The sequence below is a fragment of the Ptychodera flava genome, chromosome 3, assembly GCF_041260155.1.
Source record: "Ptychodera flava strain L36383 chromosome 3, AS_Pfla_20210202, whole genome shotgun sequence".
Classification (NCBI taxonomy): Eukaryota; Metazoa; Hemichordata; class Enteropneusta; family Ptychoderidae; genus Ptychodera; species Ptychodera flava.
The window spans coordinates 151934-174595 of NC_091930.1; the positions used below are offsets into that span (position 1 = coordinate 151934).

Sequence of the window (22662 nt, forward strand, 5' to 3'; positions counted from 1 at the left end):
GTATCCATGGACGAGATATGTGTCAATGCAAACATCAAAGTTCGTAAGACGAAAACATTGATGACCGAGATCGGGATTGACGAGTTGCCGGACGAGTTGACACCGGCAGAGACCGGTGACGGCAACGTTGTGGGCACAGACATGCAATGAGTGTGTCATCGAACGGAATCTTTCGCGCTCGCAAAGGTCGTAAACTTGTGTGATATTTTGAAAGCCACGGCATCTCTGAGAATGAGAATTACTGTTTCGATCGTGTCGTCTCATTTACTTCATAAATATAATTGTAAATATTCTAAGTAACTCTGAATACTATGATTATCCGTCGCTAGCACGGTGAAAGCTATGTCCGCCGATGGCCAACTTGCCTTGGCATCCGTACAGCGCGAGATAATGATTGACACGTTCACGTGACCGAATCCGTACGTCTGGTTGGTGGAGATACCCTTTAATGTAGCAAATTTCAGCTTGATGGGATTTATGAATGAAAGTATCTCCTGGGTGACGGGCCGCTTTACTCTTTAAATGAAAGTGATCCGCGTAAGTAAAACACAAATCGCGACGAAATTCATGCAATTTGTTACGATAATTTTGATCCATCTACGTCAAAAGAAAAATAAGAAGACTGTTCATGTGATAAATATATAATCCCATGGTATTTTTCTCTGTTTGACGTCATCGTATACTCGTGTTTTTCGCGGAGCCGCACAACTTCGGCTCGAAGTTGTACGGCTCCGCGAAAAACACTCGTATACGATGACGTCAAACAGAGAAAAATACCATGGGATTATATATAAATATATATATATATATATATATATATGAAAGACAATAGTATATATATTTGTTTCTCTGCCTGTATTTGTGTCTATGTCTGTGTCTGTGTGCGCAATATCTTTCATATATACATGATGCTCGCCTTATTGGACGTTTTTTTAAATAATGGTTCTAATTTCGTTTACATAATAGCGCGTTTCCATGGTATATATCATTATGAGATTAATTTTCAGTTATTATTACGTATTCCTAATATTGAAATCTGCTGTTACCTGCTACATAAATCTGCGGTATGGTATGCAGATTGAAGAGAGAAACTCCATTACCTTATCTGTTCCTGCTATTTTAGAAAACAATGCTTCAAAATCGCCAGTCAAAACCATGAGCATGAAACGTCCACACTTCCATAGTATCATTACTTTACTCTTTAGGCATCACAGTCACAATTTTTGCCATTACAATATGGTAATATTCTCAAGTAATTATCTTTTTCAACTATAGCATAGTGCGGCGGTATGGTGAGACGAGATATGAACGGCTGACACTTCGGGAACACAGAAGCTGGGAAACGCATACATACGCGATGTGTTTACCATTAACATCTGCCTGAGGCAGCGCCCTTTGATGGAAACGATTTTAGAGGATTTGTATCTGGGCGAGGAAAAGTGTCAAATATCCATGGCAACACAAGGAAAAGCGCCAAAGAGTATGACCGTGAAAACTTGCAAATATGTGCCATCGTCTGCTGTGGTATGAACCTGTTTCACAGCAAACACACCACGACAGTTTGACGAAATTCGCTGGCCTGAATACAAAGTATTTCTTAAGCAGAGAAGGGTGGATACTATATGTTAGGGTTAATTTTGCTTTACACAATTCCGCGTTTGGTGTGGGAGCTACGTTGACGACACTCTGTCATCATTGAACACTTACACAGTGTTGTGACTTGCCAATGCTTAACTTTGGCCTGAGCCATGACAGCGTACATTCGTTAATTGGATGTCTTAATAAATATCACCGGAAAACAAACATATCAAGTCATGTAGCCTAAGAAATTTATTTGGCCTGACGACTGATAAGCAGCCTTGATAACAGTTAGGAAATTTTACTGTCAAATATGATAAGATACTAATTTTTTCCCGTTATGTTCCAGGAAAACAAATATTAATACAAATATAATAAATATAAATAAATATAAATAAATATATTAATATAAATCCCCTATCACGCTATTATGTTGCTTTATAAAGCTGAACACTTATTTGTATTGTACCACACTAATCCCACTGATACTAGATTGTTGTCTTGGGAGAGCCTAGTGATTGTGAACTTTTCTTCATCTTTTGAGCGGCTAAACGATTTAGAAATTTCTTCAAACTGAAGTGCATTTTCGTTTTGCTCCAGTCAATTTTGTAGTTTGTTCTCCGTCACTTTTACTATGACATACAGTTACCAAAATTGTAAGTTCGGAGTACATTTGCACATTCTGCCAACATGTTAAAGTTATTTATCACTTACCTCGCTTAGGTCCGTTTCAAATAAAATCGCCATTTTCAACCCTTTGTCATGACAATTTCAGGGAGTATCAAAGACAACAGTTATTGCCATACCCATCTATTTCGAAAAAATTATGTCGGGCTGAAGGCTATCATGAATGATTTAATTTAACATACTCGAACGATTCCGGTCGCGTGCAGTCATATGGTGAGACGATATATGAACACATGTATGCTTTTTAAGTATGCTTGTCACACATGAACGGTAAATCTAGCAGTATTACAAGACTGCAACTTGTTGACCGAAAAGACATTATGCAAATAATTCTTACCTTTATCTTTTCAATAGCTTTATTTTTCGGTAACCATCGAACAATGAAAATATCAATTACCTTGTGTCACTGTTAATCTACGTACAGTAACGGTGCGTGCGTCATAATTGTATCTTGCTATATACATAGGCTGTACGTTGGGATAAGTATGTCATAAAATGGAGTTAAGTTATCTTGGCGTCTCTCGTCTTAATAAGAATGAAGCCCTCAGTTCTGATTTACGAAGCTGTTGTTACCGCGTGATAAAGAAAAATCAATTTTACATTTTTGTGCTCACAGTTCAATTAATTACCCTAATCCAGGAAGCACAGAGGGTCACCATGGATAAATATATTGGAATATAATTATATTTCTTCATGAATAATATTACATTAATTTGACCTTTCTTTCTCCACGGATGGCACCGTGGCTAGTGAAATAGGGATACATTAGCTAACACTTTACAAAAACTAAAAAACCTGACTCACTACTCTTTTTAAAGACTCCCTATGTATTTTAGATCAAATCGGTTTTCGACCTACTTCAATTGAAGCCTCCTGGCCGTCTAAGAACTATTCGTTCAGCATGCAATCGACGAAACTACATCTGGGCTTTGCATCGATATTACTCCTCTCTAATATACTGCTATATGGATATCACAAAGGGCCAGAGCTGTTTAACAAGACAACAATCGGAAACTCATATCGAAATCAACTGTTTCGAATGGATGCGAATCAAACAGCTACAACTGATGAAGAAACGGCTCTACTAAACGGAAGAGACAACAGAACCAACCTGACTGGAATTTCAAAAATCCAAACGGCTAACACATCAGATGACAATTCCGGCACAAATTACGAAAAAAACCACCGTGAGGGCCAACGCCAACATTTTCCAAATGAAGATAACAAACAGATGATAACAGAATCCCACCTACAGATTGGAAACCAAACTGTTAGCATGGAGACAAAGAGCATATCAAGGATAATTTCTCTCTCAAAAGACATTGCAGAAACGTATGGTTTCGTTACCCTGCAATTCCTCAATAGTGGTTACCTTAATATTACTAAGAGTTGGATGTGCAACGTGAAATGCATGGGGGTATTACCCAAGGTTTTATTTATAGCTACAGATCAAAATGCCCTAGACGGTCTTTCAAAGTTCAATACAAAGGCCCAAGTAGTACTCTTACCTTTTCAAACAATGTTCAAATTATCCTTTGGTTTCGTTGCTTACTATCAATTCGTACTGCTACGCAGTTGGATCGTTCTCATTTTACTGCAGAGAGACATTCCATTGACTGTGATAGAATCTGACGCAGTATGCTTTGATGACGTACTGCCTACCATTAAGGGTTTATCCGGCTATGATCTGGTGTCTACGTCCAACACCGTGTCGGGGAATGGCATTTCGACAGGGTTTATATACCTTAACACCACACAGGCGGCAAAAGGGTTTGGTTGGATGTGTCTAACAATTTCAAGGCTACATGGATACGCGAAGTAATGGTTCAGAAACGATGAGTGTTGCACTATCTGAAATGTGCATCCTTGAGAGAGTGTTAAAGAAGACTCCTGTGAAGGTGAAAACCTTGCCTCTTGAGAATTTCGTGTCTTGGATATGGTACAGAAATGAAACATTGCGTGAGACGACCAAGCCCAAGGTTATCCAGATAAATTATATAATTGGCGTTGATATGAAGATTCGACAGGCAAAACGATGGGGACATTGGTTTTTGACGGACGAAGGTGACTGCAAAGAGATGACGAAATAATGAAATGTCAGTAACTTTTTATTCTTGTGCCCCGTGAATATATGTTTCAATGTAAAAGCTATGTCAATGACTATTGTTAGCTTTTGCATTGTCACATGTTCTCGGAAAAGGTATTTTAAGGATGTATAAACGGTTTTTCTTTTTTCACATTGTAATTTTCTTGGTAGCTCCCCGGACGTCATCAGGAATAAGTTCTGGTTCTTATCTGGTTAGATATATAAATGTATAGATTTGCTTTCTTCAGTGGCGCATGAGAATCTATATTCTTTTAACTTGTCAGTAGTGCATCTACCTAAACTATGTGACTCGCTTGTACCTACGTACTATTTATAAACATTAAATTTTCGAGTTCATATTTTTATCATCCACTGCGGGTTCGTTTTTTTTGCTCTACTCTACTTTATAAACTATTTTACACTATTTTTACTTTACTCTAATTTTTAAAATATATTACACATATTGTACTTGTGTTTAGGTCGCCTGTCCTCCGTATGTGTTATTTGAATATTTTATTGTAGAAAAAGCGCTTTAAAATATATTGAACATTAAACGTCGCACGCCCTATAGGATGTAATAGTAACTTGTTGCAATAGGTCACGTGCCGCACAGTCATTAGTTGACTGAAAGTGACACGGGACTATTCTCAACTTGATAATCAAACAAGGAAATATAAACCCTTGAAGCTGCAGAAATTTGCAGCCCCATACCCCTATGTTGGGAAACTGGTCACCTAACCTCGGACACATATTCGATTGATTAGATTGTAATACATAATGTTGCTAAATCTATGGGAATAGCCTGCAATAGTAGAAATTGCACAGTTTACACAAGAAATACAGTTTTTACAAAATTATCCATGAAAAATAGATAAACCTCATAAAAGTAATTTAATATATAGCAATGTGGTTTTAAAGAACCTTCTATGATGAACATTTCATTGTTTTTAAATTATTTTTGTGTATCATGAACATTAATCATGCAAGTGTCATTTGTACGTGAATCCAAAGTTTGGTGTGAAAACTATGTATGAAAGCCATGTAATTATAGTCGTAACTTTTGAGAAAATGGTCACCTACCATCGGGCATATAGTTCCTTGTTTGGCTATAATATATAATGTGGTAAAATGTTATGGAATGGGATATAAGGGTAGAAAGAGCGTTTTATTTTGGGACGTCTGAACTTAACGTCATCCAGAAATCGTATATCCTATGTACGCACATTGGCCAACAAGCATAGGTACCATGATATCGCTATTGCTTTATTTATTGTATTGCTTTTTACTCTTGACATAACAATTTGAATTTTCATCTTTGCATCCACCTTGTAAATTCTTGAAATATTGACAAAGAATCACTATTCAAGATACAATGTTACTTTTAAGGGGGAGGTCTACTCAAAATTAAAAGTATTGTCAATTTCCTGATTTTTGCATATGTTGTGGCTGATCAATTATATTAACAAAAATAAACAGAAAAGGGGGGTTCCCGTGCTACTTTTTGAGTTAGGGGGTCCTAAAGTACCCCTAACCTATGCGATTTTAAGTGTTAAGGGACCTTTTCTCACATTTTGATACTTTCAGCAAAGAACATGCGCAAATCTTGTCAGGGAATATTGTCATTTTTCTGATTTTTTATATATTGTGCTCTGATCAGTTATATCAACAAATATCAACAGAAAAAAGGGGGTTCCCATGCTACTTTTTGAGTTAGGGGCTCGTAAGGCACCCTAACCCCATGCTTTTTCAACTACTGACAGGCCTGTTGTTCGTATGTTTTGCTGGTTTCACTAAAGATCTGGCTCAAAACCTATCAGGGAATATTGTCATTTTTTGATTTTTGAATATGTTGTGCTCTGAACAATTATGTCAACAAAAATAAACAGAAAAAGGGGGGTCCCCGTGCTACTTTTTGAGTTAGGGGTCCTATATTACCCCTTACCATGCTTTTTCAACTACAAAGGGGCTTTTTCTCCCATTTTGATAATTTCAGCAAGGATCACGCTCAAAACCTGTCAGGGAATATTGTCATTTTTCTGATTTTTGAATATATTGTGCTCTGAACAATTATGTCAACAAAAATAAACAGAAAAAGGGGGGTCCCCGTGCTACTTTGAGTTAGGGGGTCCTATATTACCCCTTACCCATGCTTTTTCAACTACAAAGGGGCCTTTTTCTCCCATTTTGATAATTTCAGCAAGGATCATGCTCAAAACCTGTCAGGGAATATTGTCATTTTTCTGATTTTTGAATATATTGTGCTCTGAACAATTATGTCAACAAAAATAAACAGAAAAAGGGGGGTCCCCGTGCTACTTTTTGAGTTAGGGGGTCCTATATTACCCCTTACCCATGCTTTTTCAACTACAAAGGGGCTTTTTCTCCCATTTTGATAATTTCAGCAAGGATCATGCTCAAAACCTGTCAGGGAATATTGTCATTTTTCTGATTTTTGAATATATTGTGCTCTGAACAATTATGTCAACAAAAATAAACAGAAAAAGGGGGTCCCCGTGCTACTTTTTGAGTTAGGGGGTCCTATATTACCCCTTACCCATGCTTTTTCAACTACAAAGGGGCTTTTTCTCCCATTTTGATAATTTCAGCAAGGATCATGCTCAAAACCTTACAGGGAATATTGTCATTTTTTGGTTTTTGAATATATTGTGCTCTGAACAATTATGTCAACAAAAATAAACAGAAAAAGGGGGTCCCCGTGCTACTTTTTGAGTTAGGGGGTCCTATATTACCCCTTACCCATGCTTTTTCAACTACAAAGGGCTTTTTCTCCCATTTTGATAATTTCAGCAAGGATCATGCTCAAAACCTGTCAGGGAATATTGTCATTTTTCTAGTTTTTGAATATATTGTGCTCTGAACAATTATGTCAACAAAAATAAACAGAAAAAGGGGGGTCCCCGTGCTACTTTTTGAGTTAGGGGGTCCTATATTACCCCTCACCTATGCTTTTTCAACTACAAAGGGGCTTTTTCTCCCATTTTGATAATTTCAGCAAGGATCATGCTCAAAACCTGTCAGGGAATATTGTCATTTTCTGGTTTTTGAATATATTGTGCTCTGAACAATTATGTCAACAAAAATAAACAGAAAAAGGGGGGTCCCGTGCTACTTTTTGAGTTAGGGGTCCTATATTACCCCTTACCCATGCTTTTTCAACTACAAAGGGGCTTTTTCTCCCTTTTGATAATTTCAGCAAGGATCATGCTCAAAACCTGTCAGGGAATATTGTCATTTTTCTGATTTTTGAATATATTGTGCTCTGAACAATTATGTCAACAAAAATAAACAGAAAAAGGGGGGTCCCCGTGCTACTTTTTGAGTTAGGGGGTTCCTATATTACCCCTTACCCATGCTTTTTCAACTACAAAGGGGCTTTTTCTCCCATTTTGATAATTTCAGCAAGGATCATGCTCAAAACCTGTCAGGGAATATTGTCATTTTTCTGATTTTTGAATATATTGTGCTCTGAACAATTATGTCAACAAAAATAAACAGAAAAGGGGGGTCCCCGTGCTACTTTTTGAGTTAGGGGTCCTATATTACCCCTTACCCATGCTTTTTCAACTACAAAGGGGCTTTTTCTCCCATTTTGATAATTTCAGCAAGGATCATGCTCAAAACTGTCAGGGAATATTGTCATTTTTCTGATTTTGAATATATTGTGCTCTGAACAATTATGTCAACAAAAATAAACAGAAAAAGGGGGGTCCCCGTGCTACTTTTTGAGTTAGGGGGTCCTATATTACCCCTTACCCATGCTTTTTCAACTACAAAGGGGCCTTTTTCTCCCTTTTGATAATTTCAGCAAGGATCATGCTCAAAACCTGTCAGGGAATATTGTCATTTTTCTGATTTTTGAATATATTGTGCTCTGAACAATTATGTCAACAAAAAAAACAGAAAAAAGGGGGTCCCCATGTACTTTTGAAGTTAGAGGGTCCCTAAAATACCCCTACCCCATGTTTTTCCCATAGCTGAATAGGGGCCTTTTTTCAAATTTTGATAATTTCAGCAAGAAATATGCTCAAAACCTGTCAGAGAATATCGTCATTTTTCTTATTTTGAATATAATATGCTCTGATCAATTATGTCAATAAATATCGACAGAAAAAATGGAGTTCCCATGCTACTTTTGAAGTTTGAGGGTCCCTAAAGTACCCCTACCCCATGTTTTTTTTTAACAAAAAGGGCCTTTTTCTCACATTTTGACACTTTCAGCAAAGGAACATGCTCAAAACCTGTCATGGAATATTGTCATTTTTCTGATTTTTGAATATATAGTTTCTTTGATCAATTATGTCAACAAAAACAAGAGGGAAAAAAGGGTTTAGCAAAGTACATGCTCAAAAATTATCAGAGAATATTGTCATTTTTCTGATTTTTGCTTATGTTGTTGCATTGGTTATATGTCAACAAATATTGAGGAAGTTTCAAGTGTTATTTTTTGAGTTACAGGGTGTCCTTTACACAAGTGTAGAAAAAAGTGCATAAGCAGGGTTTGACTTACTGATAATGTTGCTTTATTGCTTACTTCATATATACTTACACCATAGTATGATATCTTCTTATATAATCAATATTATATGATAAATATTTTATATCAATATTTTATAAATATTATGCTGTATTTACTTATTTGCTCTGGAGTGATTAAAAGATGGAGAATGAATCACCAAGCCAACTGTGCATACACACTAAAGTATTTCAAGATACAATAGATTGTTTAGTAAGGCATAGTTAGATGCCATAATACCAAGCATAGTATGTACAATAAATATTCTACAAAATCTTTCAGTATTGTCTCAACAGCTCTGCATGACCTGTAAATGACCTCAAAATGACTGGTTTATATGCAAATAGATATTCCAATGTGTAAAATGATTTTAAGTTATAAGAAAAATTTGTAATTGAATATCGGAATGACTACGTTAGTGAACAGAGTGTTGACATGAGTGACATTTCCAAACCAGCTGATGGATAACATAGGACCAAAGTCCCTGAAGCTACTATAGACATTGATACAAAATTAAGTATTTCCTGACTGTATGAAATTATCTCACTAAGGTCATCCTAGTGACCTGTTAACCGAATATTTATACCAGCGGTTTTAAAAAAACAAGCGACCCAACAGTTGACACAGCTCTGGTGTGTTCTGTAGAGAATAACTTTTTGTGACACATGTATGGATGGAGAAGGTTGATATCTTTGATAGCTCATTTCAGGATGGCCTGACAAAAAATGGTAAAATTAGCTGCAAAAATAAAAAATTGAAGATTTCATCATAATTTCAATATATTACATTAAGATAAATATCAAATCAGTAAGTACTGCGGTTCTCAAGATATTTGAGTGGACGGACGCATCACAAACGGACATACATACATACATACAGACTGACACCGGACGGATACCCATCCCAATAGCTTCTATAGACTATAGTCTATAGTAGTTAAAAATGGGACAGCAATAACTTCTAAGTAAATATCACAGATTGACAGCAAATGACACCCTATAAGCCTGCAAGAGAAAGTAGCTCAGTAGACGAGCAAAATTTCATTTGAGGCTGCTTGCTCAGCCATTCTCGTGTATGGGTGATTTTTAGTGTTTTTCATTTTGCGAAGTTTTGCAAAAATATTCAACATGTTTTGTGTTTTGCCTCACAAGCCAAATTCCTAACAATGAGAATGGCAGAAAGTATTTGAATCCTAGTACTATAGCTTTCACTGTTTCAGATCTGGTGCAGATTTGGAAGCAGCAGCCTCAAATGCATGATCACTGCATGCACAACACAAGTTGCGGGTACTGGATAGGTGTCCAGTTCTGCTTCAGGCACTGCACTTAACTTGCAACCCAGATTTCAAATAATCCTGGGTACTTTGAAAACTGAAGTAATGAAACACAATCACTTGGAAACATTGAGCACTCTGCTGCGATACATATACAGCAATTTGGCATGTCAGAACTTTTTGAACATGATAATCTTCCAAATTCTAGGGACGTCTACAGTCTTGGCTGGGCTCAGCGGTAGTGTTTGTATTTGCGTCACTTCCGTATTTGTAAGATCACCAAAAGAGCACTTCAGGTCTTTAGGTGGGTTCTTTCAAATCGCTGTGATTGGGTGAAAAAGTGTTTATTCTAGGGTCAACGATACAGTTTCAACAGTAATGAATTTATTTCACCTATTATTTATACTTAAGTTTGCTAATGCAATTGAGACTGGTTTGTCATGTCAGGAGAACTTTACCAGTTAAAGTTATCAAATATCTAACACAAGTCAGCATGGAGTTTTCCATAAATTTCAAAGTTATGATGCTAGACATACAGTATTGCTTCTGTGAGAGAAAAATTTACAAATATTATTGATAACTTGTTTTGATTTTGTCACCCTTTCTTTTCTATTTTGATTTTTCACTTTCAACAACAATTCAATGCCTTCTTCACCTTTCCTGTGGAATGCAAGCTCTAAATGGCCCATAGCAAGGCCACTGCTTGCAATTTTCTTACACATACATTTACTTATACACCCTTTGAGTACGAGTACAAGAGTATGTAAGGTTTGCATGTTTAGGCTTGTTGCCTTTGCATGCTCTACAGACTCCCTCACAAACTCCCATGTAAATGTAAACTCATCAAAAGATGGCTGTACCTTTTCAATAAGTTTTTTTAAACCTTTCACATCTGCTAAAGCATCATGTGCACTGTAACTTTCTCCTACAAATTTTGAACAAGCTCAACTTGTGAGTACTTTTCACAATCAGGATATGAGGTCTTAAAGACTTTATACCAATCAACAAAGCCAGCAATGTGTGAAGACAATTGATCAACCATATCTGTTGCTACAGTAGCATTATATAAAACTCTACAATCAAATGACTTGATGTTATGTCCAACCAGAATACAAGGTTCTGGTCCAAGAAAGTCACACAATGTCAACAATGCTTGACCATGTTTTACAGGTACTGCACTGACAGGTTTTCCATTCTGTGTTAGGATTCCATTTTTCATTGCCAGACCGGTCACTCTTGATGCTGGTTCACTTATTGGAATCCTAGGTATCACATACACATTCAGACACCCTTTTGGTCCAACAGCTGCAAGCTGTGTTATGTGTGATGTTCTTGCTGAAAAAGAAAAAAAAACTCATGACAAATGGCAAGATAATTTGTTTATGTTATTTTGGATTACAGTAAATTTCAATGAAAATTTCATTTGCTGAGTCAGACTTTGCCCTGGGAGATGAGTAATAAACTGAAACTGACACTTGAGGCATTGATTGTCTTGTTGGTATGAAAATAATGTCATCTAACTATTGTCTGTAAACCATTGATGATTTTGATAAGCAAGTCATGATCATTAAAATAATGCTGTCAGAAATTTGAATCATGGGTGAACTTGTTCTGTTTCCAGTAAAAATTTGCTTCAGTTTAATGATTGATCATTGTGTGTACAGTTCAATAGCCATTGTAGCCTCTAAAGGCATTGCAATGAAGTAGTGAAATGATTGCAATATCAGATTAAAAAACACGTATTATCACATTGATAACAACAACACCTACCTGATCCAGTAGTCTCCAGGTCAAAATACACTACAGGTTGATCATCAATTCTATTGGTTGTGGAACAGGTTCTGTAGAGAGGGAAGGTATCTCGTGTATATCTTGGGTTTCTGAATAAAAAATAGAAACAGATACAGATAAAATATATGGGAATGAATGATTCAGTTTTTATATCAAATGAAACAGAATATTCACAAATGGTCCATGGCTAAATGTTTTAGGTATTTGGCAAATCACAAACTTTAAGCAGACATGAACTGAGTAACTAGTTCTACAATTATGCAAATAAACAAAATTGCCATCCAGCAAATGATAGCGTACATCAGGTCACTCAATGACTATGTGCACACTTGCAGATGAACTGGTACATGTCATAATGTAAGCATTAGGTTTTTGTGTGTTTCACTTACAATATTACCACATCAATAAATGTCAAACTTACTACAAACCTTCATGCACATGTTTCATCAGTTTTATGACATTGAGTTGAAAGGTAAGTCAGTATATGCAGGGAGCCATATCAATACAAGCATTCAACTATTAGCAATTTAGAGTCATTTTACATTGATTCTAAAATCATTCATCTACATCTATCTGAATCCAAACTTTCATTCAAATCAATTATAAACAAGATTAAACAAGTAATTACTTTGAACAAGGTCAATTCCTGTTGTGTATGTGTCACCTTCACAGAGTTCTTGGACACTCTGTTGTAAACACTTGTTTGCCTTCAGCTTGATACGATGTTTTTTGGCACACCGGGTCTGGCTCTTCATCCGTCTCTTTCTTTCTTGATTATCCAGATAGGACGCACGTGACACACAATACTTCCCTGGAGACATGACAATCCGTTCATTTACCTATGGCAAAACAATGACAAGTTTACAATGACATCAGTATAAATTTTTGAAATATTTTTGTTGTATTGTTAACTGAATGGGCTGTCTCGACTCCAGTTTGAAATTATTTATGGTCATAAGATACAATTTCTTGTATTTACCAAAATCTCACAGAATAGAAGTAATTATACTTCATGTCCAGGGAAAGTGTGAGAATACAACTCCAAAAGCCAACACTTCAGGGTACTTTGTGATAAGAAGAACTACATAAATAGCTTCCTAGAGTGGCTAGACAGATCCAAATTGATGACACTATGAAAGGAAGTAACGGTAGTCTCATTGTCCCTGAAAATTCTATAAATATGTGCCATGACCATAAGCAATGTGTAGATTGATGCTAACTCGATCCACATCACATGATCACTGGGCTGGTTTGAAACAATGTTTGTAATTCTGGCATAAATATAACACTTGAGTCGCATTATGACCAGTCCAGTGTTACTGTCAGCTTATGGAAAACTAGCGTTTCTGTGCACTGACTATATTATCAAGCCATCTGTTCGCTTTGAGGTAAACATGAGACTTGGCACTCCGCGCGCGTGCATGAAACAAAAAAAAAGTAAAAAATTCGTACTTACCAATTGCAAGTTTGGTATTTACATCCAAAATCGTTTTATTTGGTCCGTGTCTCAGGCCAAGGGGAATAACGTTGACAAAATTACAAATGGGGTTGCAACACCTGACAATCAGCCAGCTACCCAGTTTTTCCATGCCCAGACCATGATAGTGTCGGTCATCCGTAACGGCATGCTGCATTGCTTGCAGCCAGATAAACCATCTGCAAGGATACCAAGATCAACAATTCGCCTACCATCTCTCCTCGTGGCACTGTAGGTTGTTGGCCGCCAAGGATCGTAGACTTCATCATATTCACATATGACTACTTCATATGGGTTGCGGAACCGAGTTGCACGAGCAAACATAGCAATGGTCGTCAGCCGTTGTGGCCGCAGTCGACTCGACAAGAGTATCAGATTTTAAATTTTCATGACTAGAGGATTGCCATTTATCCTTGAGGGCCTCACAACTCTTCTGGCTCTGTTTTGTGTTGCTTTGGTAGTGAATCTACCTGTGACTTTCAGCCGACTGGCACGACCAACGTCAAACGACATAGTTTCACTGATAGCGCGACGTAGTTTGATGGCTAATGGCGGTATGATACGCAGGGTCCAGTCCATTTACGGTACCTTCTTAAATCGATCACATCGATGCCAATATCATGAAAATTTACAATATTTTATCGTCACATAATTAATTTGATCATTCATAACAAACCGTCATCAAGTTAATACGTTTACCTCCATTTATGCGTAACACAGCCTAAATTTAAGATGTCGCAAATAATCTCCTTTTGCGATATTTAGCTCACTCTGTTACGACATAAATATTGCGCAACACCTGCGCAGACGTCGATTTTCGTACATAGTCCCCGTCCTTAAGGTTTTTTATTCATGATGATACATTTCCACTTACTCAGATTTTCATTTAACAAGTTGTTGGTAACACGCGATAAAAGAGTGCCCTACCCCTACTTGGACTTCATTCTTTACTCTAATACCGAGAGCACAGTAGCCTGCAATAGTATATATATATACTATATATAGTATATATATATATATATATATATATATATATATATATATATATATATATATATATATATTATATATATATTATATATATAATATGGAATTGCGTATTCACCATATTAGAGCCATCTGCTACCAGCAATTTTTGTGTGATATGTAGATGGAAGAGTAAACACTACCGCCTATGTGTTGTTGTTTATTAGAAAGCAATGCTTCTGGATTATCAGTCACTACCGTGAGTATGCATACTCCAGCCTTCTACCATATCATTACTCTACTCTTTATACAACATATTCACAATTCTTCCAATTGTAATATGCTAATATTCTCTCTTACGAATAGCTTACAAGTTTGGTATACTGCATTTGGCAAACACATTCATACGCGCTCTGTTGTTCATGAACATCTGCTGGAGCAGCGCCTTTGTTGGAACGATTCTAGAGGATGTTTATCTTGCCTAATAAATGTGTCAAGTGTCCATGGCAACACAAAAAAAGCACCAGAAAGATATGAGATCACAGTGGGAATCTGCAAATTTGTGCCATCGCCTGCCGCATGCTGTGATCATATTTTATGCATCAGCCTGTTTGACAGCAAACACACACAAAACGCAAGACAGTATGACGACATTATCTGCTATAAATAAAAGTATTATGTTTTACATGGTCTCCCTGTCTACATAGATAAGGGTGGATACTATACGTGAGGGCTAATTTGGTATCACTCCGGTCCCGCGTTTGCTGTCGGAACTATTTAACGTTGGCGATACTGTGCCATTAGTCAAGAACGACACAGTATTTTCACTTGCAAATGAGCGACCTTTTGCCTGATCTGTGACAGCGCACATTCACTCATTAAATATCTAGATTATAGCGACGACAACACAATTGTTAAGTCATCTAGCCTGAAAAATCTATCGGTGTGACGACTGATCAGCAGCCTTGCTAACGGCAAGCTGTTAGAAAATTGTACCGTCAGATATCATTAGATAGTAACAGGATCCAGTGATATTCAAAGGACAACAGATATTAACAATGTCTTTCCACTTTAATCCTTTTTAGTTGTTGATAAAGTTGAAAACCTATTTGTGTTCTGCACACACCAATCCCATTGATACTAGATTATCATCTTCGTGAGAACCCTGTGAGTGTGAACTTTTCATCGTTTGAACGACTAAACGACTTATAACTTTCTTAAAACCGACATGCATTTTAGTTTTGCTCAGGTAAGTTTTTCAATTTGTGCTCAGTTATAACGACATAATGATACACCATTACAGCATGTTACATAGACGCCTACCTTTAGCAGAATTGACTGTAGGGAGTACATTCGCACATTGTTACGACATATTATAATATCTTATCGCTTTTAATCTTTATCGCCCTGATATGATGTTAGCGGACCAGTTGTAAGATGGAAGGGCCCGAACATGCGAGTGCCCGTACGCCGTGCGACCGAGGTAAGCAAACTCGAATCAGAGCCGTAAAGGTGTTATCATTTGCCTTATGAAATGTTAATATGTAGTTCAAAACATTTTCCAAACATTTGGCAATGACAATACGCGTGATATCACACATTTGTCGCCATTTTTATCAAATTTTCGGTAAAACGATGGCCGCATTATTGTCGCCCGTACGATAAGAACGAGGATACGATCGAATCTTGCGCTTGATTTGTCTACGAATGGAACGTTTGCTGAAAGCAACGCACGTAGTAACCATAATGCAGCTGGATCTGAAATGCACGCGATTGCCCATATTTGGACGCAGAGTGCCTGACAACACCCTTGAATCTTGCACTTTATGGTTTTTTATTGTTAAACCTTCTAAATACAAAAAGAGCGTTGCGTTCATCAAAAATGGACACCAGGAAAGGGAGTGATATGTAAAAAGTGCACTGATGTCGGTACGTGATGATCTCTTTTAGGTCCTTATCAATTAAAATCACTATTTTCAACTTTTTGGTGGGAATATCAAAGGCAAATGTCATTATGTATTTCGAAAAAACGAATGACACTGGGCAGCTAGCTGTTATGAATGATTTCATTTAACATATTTGAATGATTCCAGTCGCGTGCAGTCATATGGCGAGACAAAATATGAACACATGTATGCGCTTTGAATTGTCACGCATGAATTGTAAATCCATAAGTATCACAATCCTGCGACTTTGTTATAGCGAGATATTTGTGGCCAAGAGAGATAATATGCAAATGATTCTAACATCCACCTCCTCCATAGCCCTATTATTCTGTAACCATCGAACGATGAAAATATCAATTCCCTTATGGCTACTTAGGCAGAACACTGGGATGATAAGTTTGTCGTAAAAATGGGGTTGAGTTATCTTGGCGTCTCTCATCTTAATAAGGCAGAAGTCGTCAGTTATTGTAACCAAGCCGTTGTTACCACGTGATTAAGTTAAACCGTACATGTACGCCTGCTCACATTTTAATCGTTCGCTCTAGCCCTGTAGCACAGAGGGTTGCCACGGATAAATTAATTGTCATATAATCATGTTTCTACATGAATGACATTACATAAGTTTCACTTTTCTTTCCTAACGGATTGGGATACATTAGTTAATTCTTTACAAAATAAAAACATCTGACACACTACCCTTATTAGACTCCCCAATATTTTAGATCTATCTACTTCAATTAAAGTATCCTGACCGGCGAATAACTAACAATGTCAGTATGCAATGGACAAAACTACAGCTTGGCTTTACATCAATAGTACTTCTTGCTAATATAGTGCTTTGTGGATAAAACAGAAGGCCTGAGCTGTTTAATCGGACAAAAATCGGAAACGCAGATCGAAACCAACCGTTTCTAATGGATGCGAATCAAATATCTACAACTCATGAAGAAACGGTTCTACAAAAAGGAGGAAATAGCGAAACAACGGTGACTGGAAATTCAAACAGCCCAACGGCAAACACATCAGAAGAAACTTCCGCCACAAGTCACAAAAAACACAACCCTGGGGGCCATAACCAACATTTTCCAAATGAAGATTTTACACAGCAGATAACATACCTCAAGATTGGAAATTAAACTGTTATCAAATGGACAAGGAGTATATCAAGGATACGATCTCTTTCAAAAGACATTGCAGAAAGGTATGGTTTTGTTACCCTACAATTCCTCAATCGTGGTTACCTTAATATTACTAAGAGTTGGATCTGCAACGTGAAATGCATGGGGGTATTACCCATGGCTACAGACCAAAATACGCTAGTGGATCTATCCAAGTTCAGTTCAAAGGTTCATGTAGTACTCTTGCCTTTTCAAACAATGTTAATATAAAACTTTGTTTTCGTGGCTTACTATCAATTCACTCTGCTACGCACATGGATAGTCCTCGTGTTACTTCAAAGAGACATTCCATTGACTGTGATAGAATCTGATGCTGTATGGTTCGATGACGTACTACCTACCATTAAGAGTTTATGCGGATATGATCTGGTGTCTGTGTCCAACACCGTGGTCAGAGAAAGGAATTACGGGAGGGTTCTTATGCCTTAACACCACATAAACGACAAAAATGGTATGGTTGGATGTCTATAAACAATTTCAAGGCTACATAGAGGGCAAGGAGATGGTTCAGAAAAGATGAGCGCTGGATACTCTGAAATGCAGATCCTTGTGAGAGTGTTAAAGAAGACTCATGTGAAAGTTGAACCCCTTACGCCTTGAGAATTCGTGTCTGGATTATGGTACAAGAATGACACGTTGCATGAGATGACCAAGCCCGAGGTTATCCAGGTGAATTATCTAGTTGGTGTTGAAAGAAAGATTGGTCAGGCAGGGCACTGGGAACATTGGTTTTTGACAGAAGACCGTGACTGCAAAGAAAATTACGAAATAATGAAATGTCAGTAGCTTTATATTCTTGTGCGCTGTGAAAATATGTATCAATATCGAAAATGTATGTCAAATGACTATTGTTCGCATTTAAGTTGTTATATATTATCGTAAAAGGTCTTCAAAGGCTGTATCATTAATGCTTGTCTATTTTTAGATTTGGGTTAGGTACAGCAACTTCACACATCGTTCATATCTTGGTTGTTTGCTTTTAGTGTGTTTTACATCCACTGAAGATGAATGTTATTGACTAATGATGAAAATCTCGCAAACGTTCGAAACAAAGTGTAGTGTTATTCATTCTCTCCACTCTGGAGTATAGACTATACAGATTCCAGCTGTGTCTCATCGTGGCTGATAAGTTTTATACAGAAAACAATGTAATGTAAAATACACTTACAAACAGCCAAGATACGAACGATGGAGTTGTTTTACCTTTATTGCATGCGGTTGTCTGAAAGCTAATCAACTTTTGCTCAGCTATATCCCTTCTGATTTGACGGCTGTGTATATATGTATGTATGTCAGCATTAGGCAAATTATTCTCGGCGGTTTACATACAGTCAATCGATACGGTGATATGCACCTCGAAAGTGAAAAACTTAAAATTTTGCTCAAACTTTGCTCAAGCAATATTTCAAAATAAAGAATAAAAATTGGGGGTCAGCTCATAAATTTTTTACAATTGATACATATTACCAAAGATTTACCATATTCAAAATTCAAAATGGCCACCATCCCTGTGCTAACTCTATAGAGAAAAATTTAATTTTCGATTTTCGGTAAAACTAAGACAGTGAAAGTTTTTCTTGCTCCAAGAGCTTCAAAATAATCTCCTAAAATGGTAGATTACAAATGAAATGTAGAAATTATGTAGAAATTTGAGAGTCCAAATATATGTTCACATTGCGCGTTTTACCATACGTGGCCCACCCGTGTTTATAGAGAAGGATAGCTACAATAACTGAGGCTTCATTTAGCATTACACAGATACCGAGTTTGGTGTCGGAGTTACTTAACGTTGACGACAGTCTATTGCCAATGATTACTTACACAATATGTTGTGACTTGCCAAAACTGAGATGTAACCTGAACCATGACGGCCTACGTTCGTTAATTTAGATGTATACAACTGTGAAGTCATATAGCCTGAGGAATATATCGGTCTGAAAACCAATTAGCGGCCTCAGTAACGGTTGCGATATTTGGGAATGTAACCGTCGGATATGATAAGATTGGAAGTTATCCGATAATATTTGAATGACAATACATATTATCAAAACTATAAACCTACCATCATTCTATTGTTTGCTGATAAAACTGAACACCTATTTTATGTACAAGACACAATAATCCCGTTGATACTAGATGACTGTCTTCGTGAGAACTCTTCGAGTGTGAACTCGTCCTCTTTTGAACACCTAAACGGTTTAGAATTTCTTCAAACTGATATGCCAACATATTTAAACTTTTCAACGCTTTCCTCTTTTAGACCCTCATCAAATAAAATCACAATTTCATCCTTTCACTCCAACAATGGCAGGGAGTATCAAAGACAACTGTTATCATGGAATTAGAAATGATGATGTCGGACAGCTAGCAAATTTGAATGATTCTAGTCGCTGTTCAGTCATATGGTGAGACGAGATATGAACACATGTATGCATTTTCATTTGAAACGCCTGTATTGTAAATCTAGAAGTATCACAAGACTGCAACTTTGTTACAGTACAGCATTCGTGTCCGAAAAACAATATGTAAATGATTCTTACCTCTTCTCTTCAACAGCTTCATTGTTCTGTAACAAATCAAGTTGAATTATCCCAGCGTCTCTCATTTTAATTAGGCTGATGTCCTTAGTTCTCATTTACCAATAAAAACTGTTTTTACCATGTGATAAAGAAAAATCTTGCATTCATATAACGCCTGCCCACATTTTAATCGTTGACCCTTCCCTGGAAGCACAGAGGGTCGCCACGGATGAATTAGTTTGAGTATAATAATGTTTATGCATGAATAAAATTACATTAGTTTGATGTTTTCTTCTCAACGGATAGCACCGTATCTATTGAAATACTAGGCATTAGCTAATACTGTAGAACAACTAAAACACCTGACACACTACTCTTTGAAAGACTCCCTATATATTTGTGATCAAATTGATTTTCGATCTACTTCAACTGATTCTCCTGACGGGCCAAGAACTATTTATGTCAGTATGCAATCGACGAAACTACATCGGGGCCTTGCATTAATATTTATTCTTGCCAGTATACTGCTATATGGATATAACAAAGGGCCGGAGCTGTTTCATCGGGAAAAAATCGGAAACTCCAATCGAAATCGGCTGTTTAGAATCGACGGGAATCAAATAACTACAACTGATGAAGACACGTTACTATCAAAAGGAGGAGACAGCAAAACAACGGTGACTGGAATTTCAACCAGCTCAGCGGCAAAGACATCAGAAAACAACTTCGCCACAAGTCACGGAAAACCAAACCGTGATGGCCAACACCAACATTTTCCAAATGAAGATAACAAACAGATAATAACAGAATCTCACCTCAAGATTGCAAACCAAACCGTTAGCACAGGGACGAAGAGCACATCAAGGATACTTTCTCTTTCAAAAGACATTGCAGAAACGTATGGTTTCGTTACCCTGCAATTCCTCAATCGTGGCTACCTTAATATCACTAAGAGTTGGATCTGCAACGTGAAATGCATGGGGGTATTACCCAAGGTTTTATTCATAGCTACAGACCAAAATGCGCTAGACGGTCTTTCCAAGTTCCATCCAAAGGCCCAAGTAGTACTCTTACCTTTTCAAACAATGTTCAAATTATCCTTCGGGTTTGTTACTTACTATCAATTTATACTTCTACGCACTTGGATAATTCTCATTTTACTACAGAGAGACATTCCATTGACATTGATAGAATCTGACGCAGTATGGTTCGATGATGTACTGCCTACCATTGAGAGTTTATCCGGCTATGATCTGGTGTCTATGTCCAACACCGTGACGGAGACAGGTATTTCGGGAGGGTTCCTATACCTTAACACCACACAGACGGCAAAAATGGTATGGTTGGATGTGTTTCAACAATTTCAAGGCTACATGGATACGCGAGGAGATGGTTCAGAAAATATGGGCGCTGCACACTCTGAAAAGAAAATCCTTGAGAGAGTGTTACACAAGACAACTGTGAAGGTGAAAACCTTACCCCTTGAGAATTTCGTGTCTGGGATATGGTACAAGAATGACACGTTGCGCGAGATGACCAAGCCCAAGGTTATCCAGATCAACTATATAGTTGGTGTAGACCGTAAGATTCGTAACGCAAAGCACTGGGGACATTGGTTTTTAACAGACGAAGGTGACTGCAAAGAAAATAATGAAATAATGAAATGTCAGTAGCTTTATATTCTTGTACGCTGTGAAAATATGTTTCGATATCGAAAAGGTATGTCAACTCATGACTATTGTTCGCATTTGCATTGTCAAAAGTTATCGGAAAAGGTCTTCAAAAGGCTCTGTTAAAAGCTGTGTGTGTTTTTACAATGTTAGTTTCTTTGTTGGCTCCCTAAGGTATCATTAAGAACAAACACTACTTCTTATCTGATTAGAATAAAGATTAAATATATAGATTCGGTATCTTCATCGACACATGTGAATCTGTACAGTACAGTACTTAGGGGTTATTACACGAAGTTGGGGCGATACCGCGTCGTATTCGAGTGATGTGTCCGTATTTTGACGAGTTGCGCAGCAACGAGTCAAAATACGGACACATCACGAGAATACGACGCGGTATCGCCCTAACTTCGTGTAATAACCCCTTTATCATACATGCATACTTTGGTTATGACTGTTTTCCTACAGACGCTCCGAAATTAGCGACGAAATCAACTTGAAATCGACCTTGCTTCCTCCAGGCTGTACTTATAAAAAGTTGGTTGCTAAGGAGTGATGACAACCGTATCACTTCTTGATATTATTCCGCTATTGGGCCATTCCACTTCAAAGGAGGGTTTATGGAGCACTTTTAAAGCAAACAATTTAAATATTACGATGTCGACACAGGTTTTCACAATTTGAAGAACATTTATTTTTAGTTTAAAATGACGGTGGATGTAAAACATAGGCGGGGGTTTGTAAAATGGGTGTTTTTTCGTGTTTTGATACGTAACCTCATCCCTGCGTGAAAGTTATGAGGCCGCCAAAATCGGGTCAAAATACTCGCGCCACGCTCAAACTCTATCGAGTATGAACAGCTGAGAGCACAGAGCAAGCAGCTCTGCGACATCTATGAATGCACATACAGTGGATATAATACCCGTACCAGTCAGTTTATCTCGAAGAATTATACAT

General features: G+C 37.3%; 1 protein-coding gene and 1 long non-coding RNA gene across 2 annotated transcripts; one reads left to right on the top strand and one right to left on the bottom strand.

Annotated features, from left to right (window-relative positions):
• Positions 1-8876: 8876 nt before the first annotated feature.
• Positions 8877-14262, bottom strand: LOC139129394 (uncharacterized). Its single transcript, XR_011551555.1, has 4 exons — positions 13406-14262; positions 12578-12788; positions 11929-12038; positions 8877-11493 (listed from the first exon to the last, which is right to left on the bottom strand). It is a non-coding gene; the product is annotated as an uncharacterized lncRNA (long non-coding RNA).
• A 6240-nt stretch (positions 14263-20502) lies between these two features.
• LOC139130267 (uncharacterized) lies at positions 20503-21708 on the top strand. Its single transcript, XM_070696020.1, has one exon. It carries the CDS (start codon positions 20503-20505, stop codon positions 21706-21708), a length of 1206 nt encoding a protein of 401 aa, XP_070552121.1.
• The last annotated feature ends 954 nt before the right edge of the window (positions 21709-22662 follow it).

What these genes read in the sequence shown, in the direction of transcription:
- LOC139130267 (XM_070696020.1), top strand. Translation starts at nt 20,503, where the DNA reads ATGCAATCGACGAAACTACATCGGGGCCTTGCATTAATATTTATTCTT.